Source organism: Trichosurus vulpecula, chromosome 4 (genome assembly GCF_011100635.1).
Source record: "Trichosurus vulpecula isolate mTriVul1 chromosome 4, mTriVul1.pri, whole genome shotgun sequence".
In the NCBI taxonomy this organism is placed as follows: Eukaryota; Metazoa; Chordata; class Mammalia; order Diprotodontia; family Phalangeridae; genus Trichosurus; species Trichosurus vulpecula.
The window spans coordinates 191,666,656-191,691,619 of NC_050576.1; the positions used below are offsets into that span (position 1 = coordinate 191,666,656).

Genomic DNA, 24,964 nt, shown 5'->3' on the forward strand with positions numbered 1-24,964 from the left:
ATACTAAAAATGTACCATAATACTGTACATAAAAAACTGTTCAACAAGAATGATTTAAATATATCTGTTCTGTTCCAGATCTGGAAGACACAAGGGTAAAGTCTGCAACCGTGTTATTGCTGAGAACATGAGCCCGGGACGCTCTGTGTCCCTTCTCTCCCACTCCCCAGTCTCCCCCTCCTGGCCCCAAGTCCCCCAAGCTCGGATCATCGGCCAACATGAAACCTCCCTGAAGATAACCAGAGCCAAATGTTTACTCAATGGAAGTCATTATTCAGTGAGCCGCTTGCTGCTTACCCTAAACGAGGAGAAGCACCAGTTATAGCCTGGCCAAGATTAAATCCAGACAGAGTTCTTCCCATCCCCGGATTTGCTACTGGCACTGCTTTTGTTGGAGCCGGCTTTGGAGCCAGCTTTGGACTTTTTTTCCCGGGGGCCATGGCGGTTGTTCTGGTGGTTGTAGGCCTGGATGGCGAGATCCAAGCGCTCCTGGGCCACTTTGATTTCTCGCTGCAGCATCTCCAGGTCCGCGGGGAGGTTCTCCTCGTTGCTCCCATACTGCTGCTCCTGAGCGATGTTGGCCTTGTTCTGCTTGTAGGCAATCTTAGCGTTGGACAGTTCGGTGTACTGGATTTGATCGGGTTTGACCACAATGTTATAGCCAGGTGGAGCAGATGGAGTATTCCAAGTGAAAGGATAATTATAAGCACCTGAATCTTCCAGTTCTCTCCTTTTGCTATTTAGTGAGTCACGTATAGTCCCAAACCCCAAGTGGAGCATTTCCCAAATGTTAAGGATCAGACAGAGGCCTGTCACACCATACATTATCAGCAGGAAGATGGTCTTTTCAGTGGGCCTAGAAATGAAGCAGTCTATTTTATGAGGGCAGGGGACTCTGCTGCACACATAAAATGGGCGGACCTGGAAGCCATACAGAAGATACTGCCCCACCAGGAAACCCACCTCAAACAAGGTCCTTGCTAGCAGCTGCAGCACATAGATCTTCATGAGCCCATCTTCCCGAATCCGCCGCCGGCCATCATGCTTGGGTTTAGGCTGACTCTGCTCCTTGTTCTCCTTTTCACTTTCTAATTCCATCTCTGGGTACATCATGGGGTCTTCCTCATGGTCCTCCTCGGTTTCTTCCAGGCCCCGGTGCTGCTTCCAGCGCATTGCATAGGGCTTGCTCCGCACTGCCTTCTTGTCTGCCTCTCCGTGCTCCATCTTGGCAATCTTGTGAATGGCATAGCCCAGATACATCACCGAGGGGGTAGCCACAAGGATGATCTGGAATACCCAAAAGCGGACGTGGGACAGAGGGGCAAAAGCATCGTAGCAGACGTTCTCACAGCCCGGCTGCTCTGTGTTGCATACAAACTTGCTTTGCTCGTCATAGTAGATGGACTCCCCACCCACAGCAGTGAGTACGATCCGGAAGACTATCAATATGGTGAGCCAAATCTTTCCCACGAATGTGGAATGGTTGTGGATCTCCTCTAATAGTCGAGTCAGGAAGCTCCAACTCATGGTGACTGGATTGGCTTACCCTGCACACAAAGGAGGAGAACTGAACAGCAAAATCTACAAGTGTTTAAAAACTCGAAGAAATTCACTTTACTGGGAAGGACAAAAGAACTATCCCCATCCTTATTCAGGACCAGTTAATCTAAACTCAAGGAACACACATTAAAGCAAATCGTGGTGTAAATGGTATTTTGCCCTTCACCCCCTGGGGCCAATCCAATTCAGTTCAACCATAAGGGTTTACATTTGAATCAAAATGGCCCTACATAGCTTGGATGGTTCTAGGTATTGCCTAGTCTCGAAATTACCTTCATAATTCCAAACCTGAGTCAGGCTGGACCTGAACTGACTTTCAGCTCTTTGGCCCTGGTCTCCCCAGATTCCAGAGAACAATACTAGGGATGGCATGAAACCAGACTAATCTCAGGAAAAAGAAGAAAATAGTGAATTCCCATGTCAGTATTCTATTCAAATTTTGGATTTCAAAGGCACCTAGAATCTGCTAGGTTCTACTGGGATCTTTTCAATATTCATCATCAGCCATAAGGTAACTGCTAGATGATAAATTCTTTAGCTACGCCAACCCGTGAAACAAAGATCTTTGTTGTTCATTAAATATTGCCAACTAAACATCATCTGTTTAACACTTAAGGATCTAACTGCAATGGTTACTTCTATCTAATACATATACGAAGAAGCTGGGTTCTTAAAAGAGGACAACAGGTTTCTTAACAGGACCTCACTCCACAGTAAGAGTCCATTAACAACCAATAAACTATATGTCCTTTCAGGAGCGGCTGAAATGTGGGACCAGGCAGCAAAGCGTTAAAGGGAGCTAAGGAAATGGTACAGCTGGAAATCATTAGCAACAATCAAGAGCTGAAATTTAAAGAAAAAAAGAAACTAAGGGGAGACTCACCCCTCTGCACCCCCTGGCTAGCCTGCCTCATATGGCAGAATCTAGGAACCTGGTTTTGTTTAAAAGCCTGCAATGAGTAAGTTCAGCAACAGATTCTAGGGCCATTTTATCGAATAACAGAAGTTGTATGCATATGATTACATTTAAACTGTAGTTTCTCTGTGGATATTAAGTCCAGTGAATGGGGTGGCCCATTTGAAATTACTAAACTAGGTCTATATTTTAAGAGAAAAGAGAGGAGTGTTTTCCTTAAAGAAAAAACTATTTTTCTAAAATTTTTAGGCTGATTGTTGGAACACAAGTGAATAGATTTCTGCTCCTGGTTACTGATACTTGATATCCACTCCACTCAAAGGAAATCTGAACACACATTTTTTACCTGTTAGCCAGAATTTCGGTTATGCAGAATACGCTTGAAGAATGGATGTTTATCTTGCAGTTCTTCCAGAATCCCACTGAAAGGAAAAAAAAAAGACAAGACAAGGGTCTTAAGCCTCCTCCCATAGGTGACGATGGGTTACTAAAATGTCATATTCAAAAGGCACAAGGAAACAAAGCTTTCTTTATACCCAAAGCACTGAAAATGAAGGACCTGAATTACAATTTGAATGGTACATTTCTCTCTCTTTTTAAAACTATATGAAGTAAGACCAACAAAACAGCAGTGAGTTATATAGTATTTTGACACAGCAATCTGTGAAAATATGACACGAAGATGAAATATTTATGAGAAACAGAAGCTGATAAATTCTGTCATCCATAGAAAAACGTCAAAGCAGAGGCAATCCCAGGTCATTTAAATCAGGTCACCAAAGGGACCACACGCAACTTTATTCTCTACATTTTTGGACAATTCCATTACTTGTTATAAACAAACATGTCCTGTTGGGCAATGAGTAGCCAAACTATTTACCTAAGACTCCCCCTAGCTCTTTCTCTGTCACAGAGCTCGCCCCTTCCTGGACAGTGAGTCCTTCATGGGTGCTGTGTTCCTCAGGCCTCCTGGAGTGCTTCGTACAGGTCTCCTCCCCTTCACCAGAGAGTTTGGAGCTACTTCCATCCTCCCTGGGCCCTTGAGTCACCTCTCCCACCCCCAAGGGGGGCTCCCAGGTCACTGGGGGAAGAGGGGTTGCCTCATGTCACTTGTAGCCTACACTAATTCTCATCCTTCAGTCAGTGAGTATTTATTAAATGCCTATTTGCTAGGCACTGTAGAGAAACCCCTGTGGTCTGGTGCAAGGGCTCTGAACCTGGGGTCACAAATTTGGGTTTAAAAAAAATTGATAACTGTGTTTCAATATAGCATTTCCTTTGCAATCCTAAGTATTTTGTTTTATTCATTTTAACATGTTGTTCTGAGAAAGGGTCTGCTGTCCTCACCAGCACCAAAGGAAGGGGTCTACTACAGAGAGAAGTTAAGAACCTCTGACTGACCTAGGGAGCAAGATGGGACTGGAGAGCAGATGAGGCACCCAAGCACAGTGGCACAAGCAGAAAAGGCCATTCAGGATCTGGCATGACCCATCTCTGAGCCCAGGGGACCAAGAAAGGTCAGGCACCAAGGTGGGGTGGAAACTTGGTACCTCAAATTCAGACTGAGAAATTAAAGAGGAAACCTTGAGGCAAGGTCACTGACCTGGATCAGCAAGCCTGGCCTCTTTACAACTCAAAGTTAATGAGTGAATTTGTATCAGAAACCTCGGCCTGTCCTTTAATTTCTCTAGGCCTTCATTTCCTCACCTGAGCCACCAGATCTCTGAGGCCCTCTCTCCCAGCTCTATCATTCTATGACTGGCTGCTGGAGGTCTGAGCAAAGCATGGAAAGAACCCCAAGAACCTACTGTGAAAGTTAAGAAATAAAAAGCAGGAAGGCTTCTGAATGATTTCCAAAGGCCCATAAAGAGGTTAACGTGGAAGGAAGTTTCCATGGTTCTGACATCTACATATGGAAGAAAGTTTCCAAAGTTTTGGCAACTGAATGTATGTATGTGACTGTCAATGTTTCCATATATGGGAGAGACAGTAACACTTCATTGAAAGAGTCAAGAGACCACGGCTCTCTTCTTGGCTCTGCCACTAACTAGTTGTGGGATACTGGGCAAATCACTTCTCCCTATAGGCATAGGATTTTTCCTCTGCACATAAAATTAGGGGGCTAGATTACATGGTTTCTAAGGTAACTTCTTGCTCCAAGGATCTATGACTTTAGTCATGACTATACAGAAACTAAAAAGGGATTAAGTCCCTTAAACATCTAGGGGGAGTTTGGTGCCCTTTAAGCTGGAGTACTAGAATGCCACAGTCAAATAAACCATCATGGGAGCAAGTGGCTTCATCATGGCCCCAACTCTTTCATTTGGGTCAGTCCAACTTGCAATTCCAGGCACAGTCTCCCATCAAGGGCCCCCAGCCTGTCTTTATTAAAACTACACACTGGGAAGAATCATTTAAATTATTTAAATGTGACAGAGAGCAGGTTTCTAGCAAAGCCCTCTAAAAATGCTGACACCTATGTATACACAGGGTCCGTCCCAAATCACCAAATTTCGGCAATGGCAATACCCTTTCCTTTTAAAAACTATTTTTTAAAAATCCTACTAACTCCAGTAAGCCATCAAACAATAAGCCAGCAAACATTTATTAAGCACCTACTACATACCAAATACTATGCTAAGTTCTGGGGATACAAAGACAGAGTCAAATAGTCCCTGTCCTCAAGAATCTTACATCCTAGTGGAGGAGATAACATATACATATATCGGTATAAACATGACATAGACAAAGCAGGCACCTGCTAACCTCGTATGGGAAAGCAAGAGAAGCTGGGGGTCGGAGTTGAGGCAAGACAGACAGACTGGGAAAGGCCTCCTAGCAAAAGCACTTGAACCGAGTCCTTCCCCTCCCCCATTTTATTTGTTCTGAACTTAACAAACACCAAATAAAACGAACATTTCCACGTACATTGTGGAATAGAAGGGTAGGATTGTCCATGAAACTATGACTCTTATGAAGAACTTTTTTTTCTTTTTAATTAATATGATAGATTCAACATGTACATTTCTAGCTGTCTCACCTCTTTGATTCCTTTTAGTCTTCTTCCCATTTTAATTTTTATTTGGGGGAAACCTATCCCTAATTCCCACTCCTTGCATCCTTTGCAGTTGAAAAAAATGACATAAACCTTTCAGCAAATATGTACTGTCAGGTGAAACAAATTTCCATATTGGTCATGTCCAAATATATATGCCTGTCAGAGGTGGTGGGAAGAATACTTTGTCAGTGGCCCTCTGGAACAATATTGTTTTTTGCACTGATCAGAGCTGAACTCCCTCAAGGAGGGTGATCACTCTAAGAAGCAAAGGCAAGAAGGGAGAGTATTCCAGGTGTGAGGGTCAGGCAGCGCCAAGGCAGGGAGAAGGGGATGGAATTAGGCCAGAATGGCTAGTGTGCCTGGGAGCAGAGTAATGTGTAAGAAGACTGGAAGGAAAGGAGATAGACAGGTGAGGAGAGCATCACATCAACAGAGTTTCTATTTGAGCCTGGGGTAACAGGCAAACACAGGAGTCTGAGTTGGGGGTAACAGAGGAAGATCATTTTGGTGGCCATCAGAGTGGAGAAAAGGGGATGGATATGAGAGACATAACAGCTAGAAATAGTAACATACAGCAACTGATGGACATGTGGGGTGAATGATAGCTAGAAGTCAGAGATGATTCAAAGGTTGTCAACCTGGATGCTTGGAAGGTGGTGCCCTCAATCGTAATAGGGGAGTTCAGAAGATGGGTGAGATTAAAGGTAAAGGAAATGAATTATGTTTTAGGCATGTTGAGTTTGAGTTGCCTGTGGGATATCTAATTGGAAACCTACAATAGACAGCTGGAATTATTCAGAACTAGAGCTCAGGAGAGAGACTAGGGACAGATATTTAAGATCTGAGTCATTTACATAGAAATGATTGAATCCATGGGAGCTGATGAGGTCATCAAGACAAAATATAGAGACAGCAGACAAAGCATTTCCGGAGAGAGACTGTGGGGCAGAGGGGCACCCACTATGAATACATGTGACACGAATGTTGTTCCAGCAAAGGAGACTGAACAGGATATGTAGGAATAGCACCAAGAGAGCCACATCACAAAAACTCAGAGATATGAGAGTGACTGGGAGACAACAGTGGTCAGTAATGCCAAGCTACTGCAGAGAAGTCATACCACTTGTAGTCCCTTACCTCTCTACAGAGAAAAGAAAGCATGTTCCATCACCAATCATCTACAAACATTGGTCAGTGCATGTGATATGTTCTAGTGTTACAGTCATTTGCACTACTATAATCACCGTATATAATTTTCCTGACTCTGCTTTCTTCACTCTGTACCAGTTCTCCCAAGTCTTCCCCATTCTCTTAATTCCTTACCCCACAATAATATTCCATCACATCCATACACTACTGTTCGTTCAGGCACTTGCCAGTCAATACACACAGACTTTCTCCTCATATTTTTGCTACTACTACAAAAACATCTTTATGCATGTTTCAGCACACACGAGATCCTTCTGTCACCAACATCATCAGGGTACGTATGTTTAGATATGAGATGACAGGAGCAAAGAGCATGAAGTTTAGTAACTTTTCTCACATAATTCCAAGTTGTTTTCCAGAATGGTTAGATCAATTTGTAGCCTGTTTTTCTTTCATCTCTCCAACACTATGGATTTTGCCATGCCCTAAAACTATAAATTGTAGAGAAGGTACACTGGTAGAAGGAGTTTACATATTTGTGTAAATTCCCAATATATTTTGGATATGACACTTATCAGAGATACTTGATGAAAAGAATTTTGCCCAAACCATTGCTTTTCTTCTTATTCTAGTTGCACTGATTTTGTTTGTTCAGAAGTTTTGATATCCCAATACTGAAATTGTCTTTTGTAACAACCTCTCTTTTGCTTATCATATGAATTCTTTCTCTAACTATGGTTATGTCAAGTAGCTCCCTTACTCTACATTTTAAAGCTCCTTGACAGCATCTCCCATCTCTTATTCTCTGCTGCAGTCTCTTATAAAGGACTGGACTTTGTCCTGGCCAAAGTCAACTCCTCTATCTGTACCCTTGATCCTACCCCCTCCAGTTTCTTACAAAAAAATCATACTCATTATCATCTCTAATTTTCTATCCCTTCCTATTTACAGGCTTCTTCTGATGCCTACAAACATGCCCAAGTCTCCCCATCCTTAAAAATCTTTCACTTGATTCCAACATTCCACAAAGCTATCTCCTATAATCCTCCTCCCTTTCACAGCCAAACTCCTCAAAAAAAGTCACCTATGAATATCATTAGTGAATATCAATTCACAATTTTAAAAAAAAATCCTGTCAAACATATTATAGCTAAATTGTACAAGAAATCGTTCGTTATGAACAAACTGGATTTATGCCAAGAGCAAAAGGATGGTTCAAGATTAGGAAAACAATCAATATAATTAATCATGTTGAAAACAAAAACATCTAAAGCCACACAACTATCTTAAGAGTTGCAGAAAAAGCTTTTGATATAGTACAAGACTCATTTGTGCTAAGGCCCTACAAAGAAGAATTATTGAAGGATCTTTTTTTTAAATCATAAAATGTATCTAAACCCCAAAGCAAATATCCTATGCAATGTGGACACACTGGAAGCACAAGGATGCTCTCTCTTCCTGATATTATTTGACACTGTTCTAGAAATGCTAGAAATCACAATAAAATAAAAATGTAAGTAAAGAAAAAGTAAAACTATCCTTCTTTGTTGACATGATAATTTACATAGAAAATCCTGGGGAACTGCCAAAGGAATTAATTAAAACAAATCAGAGCTTCAGCTAAGTTGCAGACTACAAAATAAAAATCAACATTTCTATTTAATAACACATCCAAAATGCAATAATAGAAAGAGATCACTCAAAATAACTACAAAATGCATAAAATATTTAAGAGTCAATAAACCAAAGCACATACTTATTTTATAGATTCAATTACAAAGTATTCCTTAAAGAAATAAAGCTTAAATAACTAGAAGAATAGTCAGTACTCATGACTGGTCCTAGCCAATATAATATGTAATATGTATATATAATATATAATAATAATATAAAAATGACCACAGTTAATTTATAATTTTAATGCTACACCAATCAAATTATCAAAGAGAAACTGGACAAAAAAAATAAAGTTCATTTTGAGGAGCAAAAGATCTAGAATATTTAGGGGAGATAATGGAAAAATGTAGGAATCAAAGGGAAATAACAACTCCAGATGTCAAATTACATTTTAAAACACTGTCATCAAAACCATTTGGCATTAATTAAAAAATAGAGAAGTAGATCAATGGACAATGGAATCTGTCTTCTGACCTCATCATCCAACTGAAACTATTCTCTCTCTGAGGAAGAGGTCAGAAAGGAATATATGCCAGGCCTGGGGGTGGTCAATGCAAAGCAGTGAGATGGGAGATAGAAGCCAGGGCAGTTTGGCTGGATTGTGGAGTGGATGCCATAGATTTTATTCTGGAGGCAATAGGAAGCCAATGGAGTTGGCTGAGTAGGGGAACAACATGGTCAGTCAGTGCTTAAGGAAAATTACTTTGACAGCAGGGTATAGGATGGACTGGGTGCGGTGAGAGACTTGAAGGAAGGAGACCAATTTAGGAGGCAATTGCAATAATCTAGGCAGGAGCTGAACTAAGGTGGTGGCGAAAAAATGGGTGGTATGCGAGAGATATGAAGGTGGAAATTACAGGGATGAAAGAAAGGCAAGGAGTTGAAAGATAATATCAAGATTACAAGTCCGAGACCCTGGGAGGATGGTGGTGTTTGGATAGAAAGAGGTGGTTAGGTGAGAGAAAATGAGTTCAGTTTTAGACAGAATTCATTTTCTTTACTCTCAACTCTACCTGTTTTGTGATCTCCCATGCAATTATTATTTAAGACACCACCATTCTTTCAGTCACAGAGTCACAACCTTCACTTTTATTGTTTACTAGCCTCCAAATTGGTCTCCCTGCCTCAAGGCTCTCCCTACTTCAATCTATCCTTCACAAAGCTGCCAAAGTGATTTCTTTTTTCATTTTAATGTTTTCAATGAACAAAGATCTATTTTCCCTCCCTCCCACCTTGGAAAAAAAATAAGAAAAAGCAAAATACTTGTAACCAATATGTACAGTCAAGAAAAATAAACTTCCGCACTGGTCATGCCCAAAGAATATTTATCTCATCCTGCACCCTAACTACACTGCTTCTGTCAGGAAGAGGTAAGCTTTCATCATGGTCCTCTGGAATTGTGGTTGGTCAATGTGCCATTCAAAGTTCTTAAGTCTTTCCAAGTTGTTTGTCTTTACAATGTTGTTGTTATTACACAGTTTGTTATTCTGGTTCTGCTCACCTCATTCTGTATCAGTTCATACAAGTTTTCCCAAGTTTCTCTGTTCTCTAACCATTTACTTATTAAAACAATAGCGCTCCATTACATTCACACTTTGTTTAGCCATTCCCTGATGGTTCCAGTTCTTTGCCATCACAAAAAAAGCTGCTATAACTATTTTTGTATTTGTGGATCTTTTTCCCCTTCCTTTGATTTCTTTGGGAATATAGGCCTAATAGTGGTATGGGTGGATTAAAGGATAATAATTTTTTTGAGCATAGTTCCAAATTGCTCTCAATAATGACTGGACCAATTCACATTTCCATTGCTTTTCCTTTAAAAATCTTTTAGATTTAAATTTGTTTTTCAATTTACAAGTATTTATTTCCTTTCCCAAACTAGGCGGAGAGCAGAAGATAATAAAAAAAAATTCTTCTAACAAATAAGCATAATTAAACAAAACAAATTACCACCTTGGCCATGTCCAAAAACATGTATCTCTTTGTGCATCTTGAGCCCATCACATCTTGGTCAGGAGGTGGGAACATGGTTTATGCTTGGTTCATTACCAGTCCTCTGGAATTGAGTGGTCATCATTGCATTGACCAGAGCTCTTACATCAAAATTTCCTAAATGTATGTAGGTCTGACCATATCACCCACCTATGCAATAAATAAACTCCAGTGTCTTCCTATTATCTCTAGGATCAAATATGAACTTCCATGTTTTGAATGTAAAGCTTTCTTAACCTGGTCCTATCCTATCCTTACTGTCTTCTTACACAGTACTCCCCTCCAGGCATTCTATGGTGCAGCCATACTGGTTTACTGCTGTTTTTCCTCAAACAACAATCTCCTCTCTACAAGCCCACTACAGCGGCTGCCTCTCATGCCTACAGCGCTCTCCCTACTCACCTCCGCCTCTTGAATTCCTGCTTTCTTTCAACACTCTCAAGTGGCTCAAGCACCACCTTGTGCAGGTCTTTACTGATCCCCTCAGATGTCAGTGCCCTACCTTCTACTACTTAATTATCTCATATGTACTCAATTACCTACACGTTGTCTCCAGCATTAGAACATAACCTACTTGAAGGCAGGAACCATTTTTGCTTTTCTTTGTGTCCTCAGAACAGCACAGTGCTTGGCAAATAATCAATTTTCATCGATTGTCTGATTATGTGACTATGGAAAATCTCTTAACCTCAGCTTCCTCAGAGTCCTTATAAGCAAAGTGCTTTGTGATAGACAGTAGTAGAAAGCACACTGGACAATCAAAGGACATGAATTTAAATCTCATATCTCTATCTTACTATCTATGTGACACTAGCCCAGTCATTTCACTCCTCTGGGCCTCAGTATTCTCATCTAAAAATAGGACTGAACTGGACAATTTCTAAAAGCCTCTTCCATGTCTTAATCTATAAAAGGGAAAAATCCTTAGGGCCTATTATATTCTATGAAATATCCATCAATTTAAGAAAATTGATCCTGACCCATATTACCAGACAAAGACCATAGGCTCAAGTGAAAAGATGATGGAAAGAAATCAACGAAAAATAATGGAGATGCAAATTTAAACAAATTGGAAAAAATGTAATGCTCTTTCAAACTAAAAAAGAAATTTAAATAAAAATCAACATGAGGAAGGGAAGAAAGCATCCCATGAGAACTCTAACATCACAGAATTCTTGTGGAAAAAAAAAAATTTTCTTGCTCAGCAGGGAAATCCAATCTCACCATGAAGCCCAAAGCAACAGAGAAGCACCAAAAGACAAAATGATCCTATTAAGACCCTTGTCTTCCAGCAACAGATAACAATGTAGAAACTTTCAATAACAAAAACTGGAGTCAAAAAGCACAATGAAACTGAGGCAGTAATTGAAGACAAATGCATCACAACATCACCAATCCTAGGTTCTATTTGACATTCCCCATAGAATTCTCTCTTTCACACTAAACATAAAATGGCAGAATCACACAATCTTGAGTTGATTTGAGCAGCTATCTAGTTCAATCCAAACACCAAAGGCCTCCCCACTATAACAAATGTGGCCAGCGGTCATCCAACCTCTCTGTGAAGACCGCTTGAGGCAGCCCATTCCACTCTGAAAGGCTGACTGCTGGAAAGGTTTTCCTAACTGTGAGGAAGCACTGGTTGGTAGAAAGTTTTCTCTCATTTTCCACATGCTTTCAAACATCACCAACAGTAGCTCAGCAGTTACACTGGCCACTTGTTTCAAGATGTGTGGGTGAAGATAATTCACTTGGGCAAGGTGTCTTGAATTCATCAAGATGGCTAACTACATTCTTACCATTTCCTCACTTATCTCGGACATCAACTCGTTGTTAAACATTTGTTTCAACGTTTTTCTTTACAGAGAAAACAGAAATAAGCATAGCGCAGTGTACCCTATAGGTATGTAGTGCTAATGTATTTTTTGCTTAATGGGAAAATCTTTCACATACATCAACAGGCTCATGTTACCTGCTTAAGTCACATCAGTTTGAGTCACATGAACCTGGGTCATGAGGGTTGCGATGCCCTCTGACCCTGAAGAAGCGTATGTACACTGCAAGGTTCGCATTTTGCTTTGGGGCTCACTCACGGAGAGAGTGTTTGTGTGATTTAGCCAGATGAGACTCTGGGTAGCTGTTACGGAGCCCCCCGGCTTTGAAAAACCCAGATGTTGGTGCTTCTCTCTCTCTGGTAACTATGTATGTACTGCTTTTGGTCAGACAGTTGGAAGTCCTGTCTGTTGGTCTTTGCTGTTTGCATTTGCTCTGTTTATGTAATTTCTGCTTGTAATTTCATTTTGTGTTTTCTCCAAAGTTCAGGGTGCTGACTTTTCCCCTGAACTAAATGAATGATGTGTGTGTGTGTGTGTTGTGTGTGTGTGTGTGTGTGTACATATATATGTGTGTTTGATTAAAGATTGTTGACACCTTTAAAGTTGCTTTCCTTTAGAAAATCAGATCAAAGAACCCATGCTAGCAGCCCTCCTGTGTGCTGGTGTTATTAGTCTTACACCTCCACAGCAGCTACAAGTAACATTGTTGTTACAAGGTACCAGCTAAATAGCTGATTTGAAGTGGGAGACATGCCAGCAATTCCCATGGGAGCTCTTTCCTTTCTTGACCCCCAGCAACCTGGCTTCTGTATCCCCCACTTGAATAATGCTGGTTTTTAGAGACTCTTTTAATGGCATGTTATCTCATTTGACTCTGTGTGTGTGTGTGGTGTGTGAGAATCAGGGTTAAGTGACTTGCCCTGGGTCACACACCAAGTAAGTGTTAAGTATCTGAGGCCAAATTCTAACTCGGATCCCCAGGGCTGGCGACTCATCCACTGTGCCACCTACCTGCCTACCTCATTTGATTCTTACCATTATCCAAAATTGGGACACAGGGAGGTTAAGTGATTTACTCCAGGTTGCAGGGGTAGTAAGCATCCAAAGCATAATCTGGATCCAGGTCCCTTCTTTGTACCATACCATGATGCCTCTGCTAAAACTGATCTTTCTCTATCATGGAGTCAGTTAAATGGAGTGCAATCTGGAGCTCATGTCTCCTTCCTATAGGGACCAGATACCTCCCATCCCTCCTCCCTACTCCTCCTCTCCCCCAAGGCCATCTAGGTGAAAAACTTGAAAATCCTACTTCTTATGACATTTGTGCCCTCCGCTAACCTGCCTTCTCCTCTCTGAGCCTCCATGTCCTCATCTATAAAAATGAGAAAGTGGAACTAGATATTCTTGATGGTCCCTTCCATTCTTAATCCTATGACCTCCTTGTCAAATCCAATTATGTGTTTTCTCTTCTGACTCTTCTTGATCTTCCTGCTGAATCGGACACTCTGAACCTATTGTTACTTCTTAAAACCCTCCAGCTGTCCCTTCATTTACTTGACAAAGCACTTTTTATGGTTTGGAGGGTTTCCCCACCTCTAGGACTGCTACTGCTTTGTCTTCTCAAACTCCTCCCATCCTCCTGCACCGTCTTCTGAGGGTCTGTCCTTTATTCCCTCTCTATCTGCATGGCCTTAATGATTACCTTTATTCAAACTGACTCCCAGATCACCAATTCTGCACTCTTACCTCTGACTCCAGTCCTCCATATTCAACGGTGTACAGGACTATCTCTGCTTGGATGTCCGCTCAAACTTAGTCATGTCAAAGTAGCCTCATTTTTGCCCCTTGGCACATGTCTCTAAATAGGTTTCCCTGTAATTGGTACCAATCTTTCCTCAGTCCAAGACAAAAAACCCTTATCTTTGACTCTTCCCTCTCCTTTATCCCCCGAATGAATATTGTCCATCATCAAATTTTGTCATTCCTGACCCCCTTAACACATCTCAGATTGCTAGGTGTTGCAGTGGATAGGGTCCCAGGTCTGGTGTTAGGAAGACTTGAATTCAAATCTGGCCCCACACACTAGCTGTGTGATCCTAGGAAAGTCACTTCACCTGTTTGCCTCAGTTTCCTCATTTGTAAAAAGAGGGTTTTAATTTTATCTACAGTAAATTTATTATTATTTAAAATAGCGGCTCAGATTAATCTAGCCCACTGGCATTAGCATCACAAATGCTTGGGCTCCCTCAGTCTACCCAATATGGGGAATCTTAAATAATAAACTTTGTTTTTCTTTGGCTAAGAAAAAAATAGCACCTACCTCCCAGAGTTGTGAGAGAGTAATTTTAAAGCAATGAGAATAGTGCCTATCACACAGTAAATATAAGAACACATAGATGTTAGCTATTATTATCATTATTATTAATCTCCTTACTTCCTGTCCACACATACAAGCTATAGTCATCCAATATGCCTTTATGTCCTTGCTTATGCTGTTCCTTCTTCCCTCCATTTCTTGGGATTTTAAACCCATATTCCCTGCAAAACAGCTCCTCCCTCTGTCAATGGCACCACTGATTTCCCCACTCATCCAGGATCCAAACTTTGGAGTCATCTTTGACTGTCCTTTCCCTCAACCCCAACATCCCGTCAGTCACAGAGCGAGCAATAATTCTTCCACCCTATCCCACTCCAGGCTCTAGACCTTTCTATTCTTACTGCTATCACTCTAGTTCAGAACCTAAAGAGAATCTCTTACTTGGAAGCCTCCCTGTCTCTAACCTCCACCCTTCAAATGTATTCTACAAGAAGTCACCTGGTTGTCTTCCTGGAACATTTACTTTTAACATAAACAAAAAAGTCAAGGAGGCAGAAATGAGTGTGTGTTGCTCTACGTGGAAGGAGAGTAAATGGACTCAAAGTGAAAGATAACAAAGATCCCTAAAGCCTCTTTGAAACTCTAAAATTCTCTAACCTGATCTAAGTCTCCTGCCTAAAAACCTCCAATAGTTCAGTACTGCCCGGTAGATAAACCCTAATCTTCTCAGACAGGCATTCAAGGCCCTCTGTAACGTAGCCCCAAGGTATTCTTCCAGACTAACTTTCTACCACAAAACAAGTGAGCCATTTACTGTGCCCTGAAGCGTGTCTCTTTGCCTTCTTGCCCCCATTCTTTGCTTATGCTAGCCTCCCTACCCAGAAGGCTCTATCCTTCTGGAACTGGCACACATCCTTTAAGGTTCAGCTCAGATCCAAGCCTCATACTGATGAAAACATATTCATCAAAGAATGTATGTATCTTATACTCTCTACTAAGCTCCCAAAGGGCAGGGTCCATATTTATGTAGACATACATATATACATATACACACATACATACATGCATGCCTTGAACATAAGTCACTGAATAATTATTAAATGAATAAAGCAGAGAATTAGAGAAATACCATAAGCTAACCCAAGCATACCTCACCTCATGCCCACATAAGTCTCCTGGTTAAACTACAGACCTTTTCTCTCTACTTGCATTTCACAAATTCTCAATGATTCCCCTAGCTGCCAGTGGTGGTCCCCCAGCCCATTACCATGTCATTTATTTTTGTCTCTATTTATAAGTGTGGTGTAGCAATGATAGAGTGTAAGCTCCTTATGGGCAGGGACAATTTCATGTCTGTCTTTGTATCTCTAGCAAAGACTCTGCCTGGTTTATATGGCACGTGCTTAATAAATTTTGTTGTTCAGTCATGTCTGACTCTTTGTGACCCCATTTGGGGATTTTTTGGCAAAAATACTTGGGTGGTTTGCCATTTCTTTCTCCAGCTCATTTGACAGATGAGAAAAGTAAGGCAAACCGGGTTAAGTGACTTGTCCAGGGTCACACAACTAGTACATGTCTGAGGACAAATTTGAACTCAGGTCTTCCTGACTCCAGGCCTGGTGGCTCTACCCACTGTGCAACCTAGCCCTTAATAGCTTAATAAATGCTTGTTGCCTAAATGACTCCTAAACTGGGAGCATGTCACTTCCCTTCCTCATTAAGTTCAAACTTCTTGGCCTGGTTTTCAAGGCCCTTCATTCAGTCGGGCAGATCCATTTATTCTCTGTTCACAGAGACACTTATTGCTGCCCTCCTCCTGCCTAGAATGCCCTTCCTTTTCTTTCTTTTTTTGTTGTTTCGACTGATGATTTATTTATTTCCAGGCATACCATTTCTATTGATCTTTTATAACTCGAGAAAGTTCAATGATTTTCTCCACTGCTCTGAGTCCACAAATGCAGTGCATGACAGCGACTACGGGAAATACGTCTCCACAAGATTTCTGTGCTAATTCCAACTAACCACATCAGCAATTATAACACAGAACAAGTGGCCAGCTTATGGGACTTGGGGTCAAGTAAGAACTGGGTTCAAATGCTCTAACACTTCTTCACTATGTGACAATTTACGTACTACCGGCTTGCAACATACTCTGAAAGCAGCAACATGGCGAACCGGAAGAGCACTAGACCTGAGGTCAGAGAGACGTGGGTTCAAATTCTGACTCACATGCCAACCACCTGTGTGACCCCGGGCGAGTCACTTCACTTGTCTGTATCTCTGTAAGATGGGGGCTTGGAGGCAATGAATCCCCTTTGGAGCTTGTAGTTTCCTTACTTAAGACTTACCATACTTCCATCGCACCTCTTCTGTGGCCTTCTTCAGCTCTTCCAAACCACAATGATCTTCCTTTCTCTACTCTCTCCTCTTGTGCTTATAGTCTGTCCCATACAATTTCACACTCAAATGGTCTCTAGTTGTTTCACATGGCTAAAGAAGGAGAATTTTTTGCAATGGTTATAGGATCGTAGAAGGTAAAGCTGCAAGGCCATTTATTTCAAGGGGGAAAGGTGGCCAACAGTATTAAAAAGACATTGAGGAAAATGAAGACTAAGTAGAAACAATTAAATTTTGCAACTAGATCCATGGAAAAAATGAAGACAAACATCACTGAATTTTGTAGACAGAAAGTCATTTGGGAAAGTGGTATGAGAGAGTCAGATTAAAAGGGGCACAGGATTGAGGAAATGGTGAGGAAATGCAGGTAGACAGTACATATCCCTTTTTAAAGAAAAGTGTGGCAATAAGAGACAGAAATAAGATAGTGTAGTTCAAAGACAGAATAGAGGGAATTTGTTTAAAGATAGTATAACCCTGAGCACGTTAATGAGCAAAAATGAAATCAATAAAAATGAAGAGATTTTAAGAAGCAAAAGAGGGAATAACAGATGGAGAATGGATAGATTAGTGTAAGGCAGGAATCTGTTACAGGAAAGACTGCTAGATTTGGAACTAGAGGGCCTGGGTTCAAAATCTGGCTTTGTACTTTACATCTATGTGACCCTGTGAAAGTCACCTAATTAGCCTCTCCAGACTTCAGTTTCCTCATTTGTAAAATGAGGGAGGTGGATTAGATAGTCTCTGCGGCCCATTCCACTCCGTATCTATGATGCTGGCTTTGCAAAGGATGAAAGAAGGGGGATGCCATCTTTAGAGACAGGGAAAAAATAAAGGGAAAGATGAATGAGGAAATCCTAAAGTGGTGAGGAGGATGTGGCCACAGACATGCTTTGAGGTAGGCACATTTGCTAGGTGGTCTGAATCTTCGATGGGTCAGCTTTGGAACAGCTGTTGAGAAAAATGCAATGAAAAGTCAATGAGAGAAACCAACAAGGATTGCCGAACTGCAGGGAGAATCCAGTCGGACTTGGAGGACAAACATATGTAGCCAGCACCAGGGGTTCGCACCAGAGTGAAGGAAGATAATGGGGATGACCATTCTATAAAGGTGGCTACAGCAGCATGGAAAAGAAGGTGACTAAAATTAAGGAGTTAAGGGAACTGTGAAGCTGGGCTTCCAAAGAGACCTCAAGAGGGACACTGAAGTCACTGAGGACGCTGGAAAGAGATGGAAAAGAAAAATGAGTCAAAGAGTTGAAGCCAATAAGGAAGGAAGGAAGTAGTGGAGAGGGTGGCAAACATGTTTGAATTCAAAAGAAAAACTGATAAGTGATCTCCCTGGCTGGTGTTTGTCATCCCTTATTTGTGTAGCGATTCCCAAACAGGTGGGCACCCCTTAGTGTCTTCTAGGTTTTGCCACCAGATTATCTGCTATGATTATGTTTGTATACATGGGACCTTTTCCTCTTTCCTTTCCCTCTGCAGGGTAATGGCCTAGCAGTAGTGTAAAAGGGTCAAAGGGTGTGCACCTTTGCCTGGCTGTGCCTGTCTCTGGAATGCTCTCATCTCTACCTCTTGACTTTCCTGACTTCCTTCAAGTCTCAGCTAAAAATCCCACCTCCCAAGAAAGTGCTTTCCCCTTAATTCTAATGTTCTCCTCTTGATTAGTTCTAATTTGTCCTTGTATATATCTTGTTTGCACATAATAGTTTGCATGCTGTTTCTCCATTAGACTGTGGGAGATTCTTGGGAGCCCAGGACTGCTTTTTTTTGGGGGGGGGGAAGCCCATCTTTGACTTTCTTTACATCGCCAGCACATAGCACAGTGCCTGGCATAAAGTAGGCACTTAGTAAGTGTTTCCTGATTGACTTTTGGGACATAGTTCCAAATTACTTTCCAGAATGGCTGGACCAATTTAACATCTTTGCCAAAACAGTGCAGTAGTATGCCTGTTTTCCTGTAGTCTCTCCAACAACTGTCATTTCCATTTTTTGGTCATTTTTTTACAATCTGATGAGTGTGAGATTTAATTTCAGAATTGTTTCAGTTGCATTTCTCTAATTATTAACGCCCCTGCCCCAGTTGTTGTCTCCATTTTTGTATTTGTGTTTTATGTGTATGTGTGTGTGTATATATATATATGTATACACAAACACAATCCTTTTTCCCAAATTGATTCTGTATTCTGGAATACAGAAGGGTCATGAAACCAACAAATAACTGATTAAATATTTTCCCCAGGCTCACTCTCAAAAAACAATACCCCAGCACCAGTCATGGTGGCACACAACTGTAGTATCTACCTCTTGGGCCCACAGTTCATTTGAACTCAGGAGTTCTGAGTGACAGTAGAAAAGTTGGCAGGGTGAATGCACTGTCTAGCACTTCTATGGTGAGCCCTGAGGAGCACAAGGCCACCAGAGGCTGCCTAAGCAGGGATGAAGAGGCCCAGGTCAGAAACGAAGCAGGTTAAAGCTTTGGGCTCATCAGCAGTATGAATGGCCTCTGCACTTCCAGTCTGGGCAAGATAGGGAGACCCAGAATAAAAAAAAAAAAGGAATTATGTACCAAATGTAGAGTAATTACAATTTAACCCACAGGACAAAAAAGAGAGACCCAACAAGGTAAAATCAGGAATAGCACAAGCCAACAATCTTTAAAGTATTCATTCAGTAACCCACTTTCACCAGCCTCCATGCTTCCAGCTGGGATGCACAAACTAGCAGGCATGTGCCTGGGGCTCCTAATGGAATTCACTCCAACCACAGAGACTCTGCCAATATACCCCACCCCCTTATCCTGTACGAGTGGTGGACACTGATTCTGATCAAGCACACTACACTGTAGGCTGAAAGGGTGGGAAGAGAGGATACTGTCTTCTCCCTGGGTTGGTCCCTACAATAGGATTCCTAAGGCTACAGAGACTTCATCCAGAGCACTTTTCCTACTCTCCCCCAAACCCATAAAAAGTGGGAGAAATTGATTTGGCATAAGCAAAGAAAGAAAGGGGAGCCGAGGGGAGAGGGAAGAAATGGGGCGAGGGACCAGTGTGTTGCGCCAGGCCCAAATGGAACTTAAAATCCAGCTGGTGTCAGTTCTATTCCCCAAGGGGCTACTTAGGACAAGGACAAGACCAGTGAACATCAGTGTAGGAAAAAGCCAAGGCAACTTTGCAGCCCAGCCTTGGGGACACATCCACTAGCAAATAGAAAAGAGTCAGAAAGTGACAGGAGAAAATAAGGAAATAATATTGAAATGTCAAAGATTTCAAGAAGGAAAGCATTAAAAAACCCCATCACAAGCAGATAAATCAACAGAGGATCCCAAAACTGGAAGGATGGATGAGTACTACACATTTAAAGGCATTATTGCAAACCACTCAATCAATATTACCAAGTGGTCCAATGCCTAATGAAACACAGAATCTTGTGGAAACCAAAAAGAACACAGAACAAATTCCATAATCATCCAAAAAAAAAAAAGGAAAATGAAATCTGTAAGAGAAGAAATAGGAATGAATGTTGGTCAGAAGTTCTAGCTTTCAATGCAGAAATAAAAAATTTAAGGAGCAGATTAGAAAAAACTGACTGCAGTCTGTAAAGATTCTCCAAAGATGTTTACATGACAGCAACAGATTTGGAATACAAAAATACTAAAGAAGAGGGAAAAAAGCAACATCAAAACAATACGTGATCTCTATAAAGCCAAAACAACTGACCCCGCAGAAAGGAAGCACTGAGACAACCTGATGATTACAGGCTTCCCTGGAGAACGTAACAAATCAAAAACCCTGAATACATAATGAAAATGATACAAGAGACTGCTCAGTTCTGTATGTAGGACTTCTGAATATAGAAAACAAAACACTCACCAAAAGCATCCACTTATTGCCCCCAGGAAAAAACAAAAAGCCTGTATTTCAAATTCCCAGACACAACTGTCAAATTTAACAATTCTGATGACAAATTCTGTAGGCAGGCAGGAAAAATATCCTCAAACATTATGAGAGTGCTATGCAACCACTGGAAACTGAAGAAGGAAATGCAACGGCAGTACAGTCCAAAAAGCAAAGGAGCTCAAGCTGCAAACCCCGCCCCCCCAATAGTACACACCTGAGTCTAAGTATCAACGAAAGCTATGTAAAATCTGCAAAAGAAAAATCTGAGGCATTTGTGGGAAGAAAAACAACCACCAACCACGAGCAAAGTATTGGCCTTGAATGAATGGGGAGAAAACATGTACATATATGGTTAAAAATACCGTGCAAATAGTGCAAATACAACAAATACAAAGTAACTGTGGAGAAGGCCCTAGAGAACGGGGAGACAAAGAAAAGACATCTACAGAAGGAAGAGCCTGAGCTGAGTCTCAAAGGAAACCGGAGATTCCAAGAATCCAAGGAGAGGAAGGAGAGAACTGCCACTTGCAGCTCAACTGGTATAAATCATGGAAAAGGGAGAAGGAATGTTACCGGTCGGGAGGGCTGGCCCAAGAACACACGGAGGGGAAGCGTGCATAGGAAGGCTGGAAAGGCCAGTTGTCAAGCATTTTAAATGCCAGTGACATGGAAATGGTACCAGGGAGAGAACCACACTGCACCCAAATCAACTGGCCTCGTAAAAAGTCAAATTAAGAAAGGACTCCTGGACTGGTCTCCAAACTCCAAGAGTTAGTCACCTAACAATATGTCCACTAACACCCTACTTGGCCACCTTAACTCTTGATCATCACTGCCTTGCCACGCTCCTGGAGGACATCACAAAGCATGGAAATGATATTCCAGAATCATTTCAGATTCAGAGTTCAAAGGACCCTCAGGGGCCATGAAACCAAACCCCTATCCAGAAAAGAATCACTCTATTACAAGTATACCTGGTCATAGAACCTCTTTTGCTCAAAGCAAGACAGGGAGCCCCTTCTACTTCAATAGCTCTAATGGTTCACAAGTTTTTCTCCCCATCAAGCCTAAATCTACCTCTCTTCCACTTCTGCCTCCTGCTCCAGCTCTGCCCTGGAAAGCCAAACTAAACAGGGTACTTTTCCAAGTACTGACTTAACAACTGCCACCTAACTTGCCTAAACTTTTTCTTCTCCAAGCTAAATTCCCCAGTTCTTTCAACCAGTCCTCATATGGCATGAGCTCAATGTTCTTCCTGAAATTTGGTCTCCAGAACTGAATGCAATACTTCAGATGGTCTGATCAGGGCAGAGGACAATCAGAACTATCATCTCTTTCTGTCATCTAAAATCTCCACTTGAGAGAGATGAATGCATTCATGGCACGAGTTTAAATTTACCATTTTTACCCTCAGGATAGTCATTAATAATGCTCAGCAATCCAGCTAGGTATCTCAGGGCATACAATGCTGGGCTTTGTCTGCCTCAGTTTCCTCAATTGTAAAACGGGGAAAATAAGAGCATCTCCTGCGCAGGATTGCTCTGAGGATCAAATGAGGGCATATTTGTAAAGCTCTCAGTGCCCAGTGCTTGGCACAAGGCAGGCACTTAATAAATGCTTGTACCTCTGTCAGCACCCACCCCCACCTGATAGCCTTCCCCTGTCATTCAAGTCCAGCTCCTCCTCTTACCTCTTTCGTGAAGCTTTTCTGAGTTACTGATATTGATCTTTCTTATGTCTGAATTCCTACTATATTTAGAGTCAGTACCATACAATTTAGCATTTAAATAGTCATCCTGTCTTTTTTCTCCCTGACTAGATTGCAGGCTCCTGGATGGTATAGGCCACATCTGCAGTAGGTACTAGGTGTCTTGACACCAAGCTCTGCCCCCACCCCTCCTCAAATAGTAAGAACTGGGATTTAATTTTGCTCAAATTTCTTCCTATTTTCAGTTGACAAGAGATTTTCAAGAGATAAAAATTGTAACAACTCTTATGTCCATTTCTAAATAATCTAGAAATATCAGTCATTAATTGTTGGAGGGGCTAGGGGAAGACAGGTACACTAATATAACCGTTTGTTGGAGCTATAAATTAAGTCCAGCCATTCTGGAAAGTAGTTTGGAACCATGCACCAAAAGCCACTAAATTGTACACACCTTTTGACCTGGTAATACCATTATTCGGCCCATATCCAAATAAAAGAAAAGGGGAAAGACCTATATGTACAAAATCAGCTTTTTTTGGTTGCAGTGAGAACTAAAGATATGGGAGGTGCCCATCAATTGGGGAACGGCTGAACAAACTGTGGCCTAGGAATGGAACAGAATATTACTGTGATGTAAGTAATGACAAACGGGAAGGTTTCAGAGGAAACTTCTTCCTAGAGGACTTGTATGAACTGATGCAAACAGAGTGAAAACGGGCAGAGCCAGGAGAACAATTTATACAGTAACAACACCGTAAGACAAACAGCTTTCAAAGACTTAAAAGAACTCTGATCAATGCAATGACAAACCACAAGTCCAGAGTACTAATGACGATGCTCATCTCTTAACAGAGGTGAAAATTCAGGGTGTAGACTAAAAAATATATTTTGGGGAAAGTGAGAAGAAGAAAAATGGTATTAGCCAGCATATATTATAGCACCTTAAGATTTGCAACAGGTAACAACTTATTTTCATTCCTGTTTTACAGATGAGGAAACTAAGGCAGACAGTGGTTAAGTGACTTACCCAAGGTCACACAGTTACGTGTCTGAGGCTGGATTTGAACTCAGGTCTTCCTGACTACAGGTCCAGCACTCTATCCAATGCACCACCTAGCTGCCTAAAAAAGATTTTTGTTCATTGAAAAAAAAAAAAAAGAATTAAATTAAAAATAAAAAATAAAAGCCTCCAGGGGCATGGCTAAGCCTCCAAGAGCCAATGGCAAGTTGCCCTTCCAATTCCATCATGGAAACCTCCTCACACTTGTAAGGAAATAACAAGACCTATCTTTGCACTTTGTTTAATACACTACCACCCTGTTACCTCCACTGTATGCACTTTACTTTCTGAGATAACATCAACTGGGATGGAGGAGGGTGGGGTGGGAACAAACTCCTAAATACATTCAGATTATCTGACTCATTTTTTCCATTACAGTCCCCTTACTATAATACTGACCACAAATACACTGTTATTCCAAATATATCTTTTTTATTTATAGCTTTGAAAAATTCTTTCCAATTAGATTTGTGTAAAACATGTTTGAGGTTTCAGCTTAACCAATTAAAAGAGTAACTTGGCTCCTGCTACATACATTTTCTGGCCAATTTTTAAATTCTTGCTAAACACAATCAATCAGGAACCAGTATAATTGCTGAAAATAAATTTTACGTCTGAGTACTAATACTATTTTAAAAGCTTTAAAATTTTCCAGTTCAGCACAAACCACTGCATTAAAACTGAGTTTTATAATTCCAAACTTTCAAGACCAAAACAGAATGATGCTACAATTCTAGATCTTAATTTTTCCTTTATAAAATAGACAAACCTTGGGCTTAGGAAAAGTCCAACTCCTAGAACAGTGATTGCTAACTACAGTCTTAAAAGAACTTGAAGATATCTTAATTTGTTTCAGGCATCATTCCCCAAAACAAAACAAAGGAAAACGATTCCAGTATTTTACATCTCTACTACACATATAGGAGAAGCAGTATAACATGGTGGATACAGAACTGGCCTCAAAGCCAGGAAGATCTAGGTTCATATGTAACACGTCCTAGCTGTGTGACCTGCAGCAAATCATTTAACCTTTCAGGCAACTCTCAGGGCACTACAGTTTTCACAGAATGTGTCTGCCTCATTGGTAATGGGTGTTTCCTCACCTAGGAATTCCTTATGCCAATGAAATAAATCACAGATTCAGTCCCTATTCCCATATTACATGTATGTTACAGAGTCAATGAACCCTCCACTAAAATCCTACCCTTATGTCTCATGATGGCCTGGTTGTTGTATTTTCTGTTATTTCAGTTGTTTCAGACTCTGTGACCCCATTTGGGGTTTTCTTAGTATAGACACTGGAGAGGTTTGCCATTTCCTTCTCCAGCTCATTTTGCAGATAACAAAACTGAGGCAAATGGTTAAGTGACTTGCCCAGGGTCACACAACTAGT

At 41.2% G+C, this 24,964-nt stretch overlaps 1 protein-coding gene across 2 annotated transcripts in view; it reads right to left on the reverse strand.

Annotated features, from left to right (window-relative positions):
• Window positions 1-206: 206 nt before the first annotated feature.
• The window catches only part of GJC1 (gap junction protein gamma 1), a 35,725-nt gene continuing 10,967 nt past the window's right edge, over window positions 207-24,964 (reverse strand). Inside the window, exons 2-4 of one of the 2 annotated variants that reach the window (XM_036756687.1) lie at window positions 16,853-16,994; window positions 2,823-2,898; window positions 207-1,547 (exon numbers count right to left, since the gene is read on the reverse strand). In XM_036756687.1, the coding sequence (XP_036612582.1) occupies window positions 337-1,527 (1,191 nt within the window). In that variant the 5' untranslated portion in view covers window positions 1,528-1,547; window positions 2,823-2,898; window positions 16,853-16,994 and the 3' untranslated portion in view covers window positions 207-336. Of the gene's footprint in view, window positions 1,548-2,822; window positions 3,004-16,852; window positions 16,995-24,964 lie in introns of those variants that run through there. The other variant, XM_036756688.1, reaches the window with a different exon arrangement.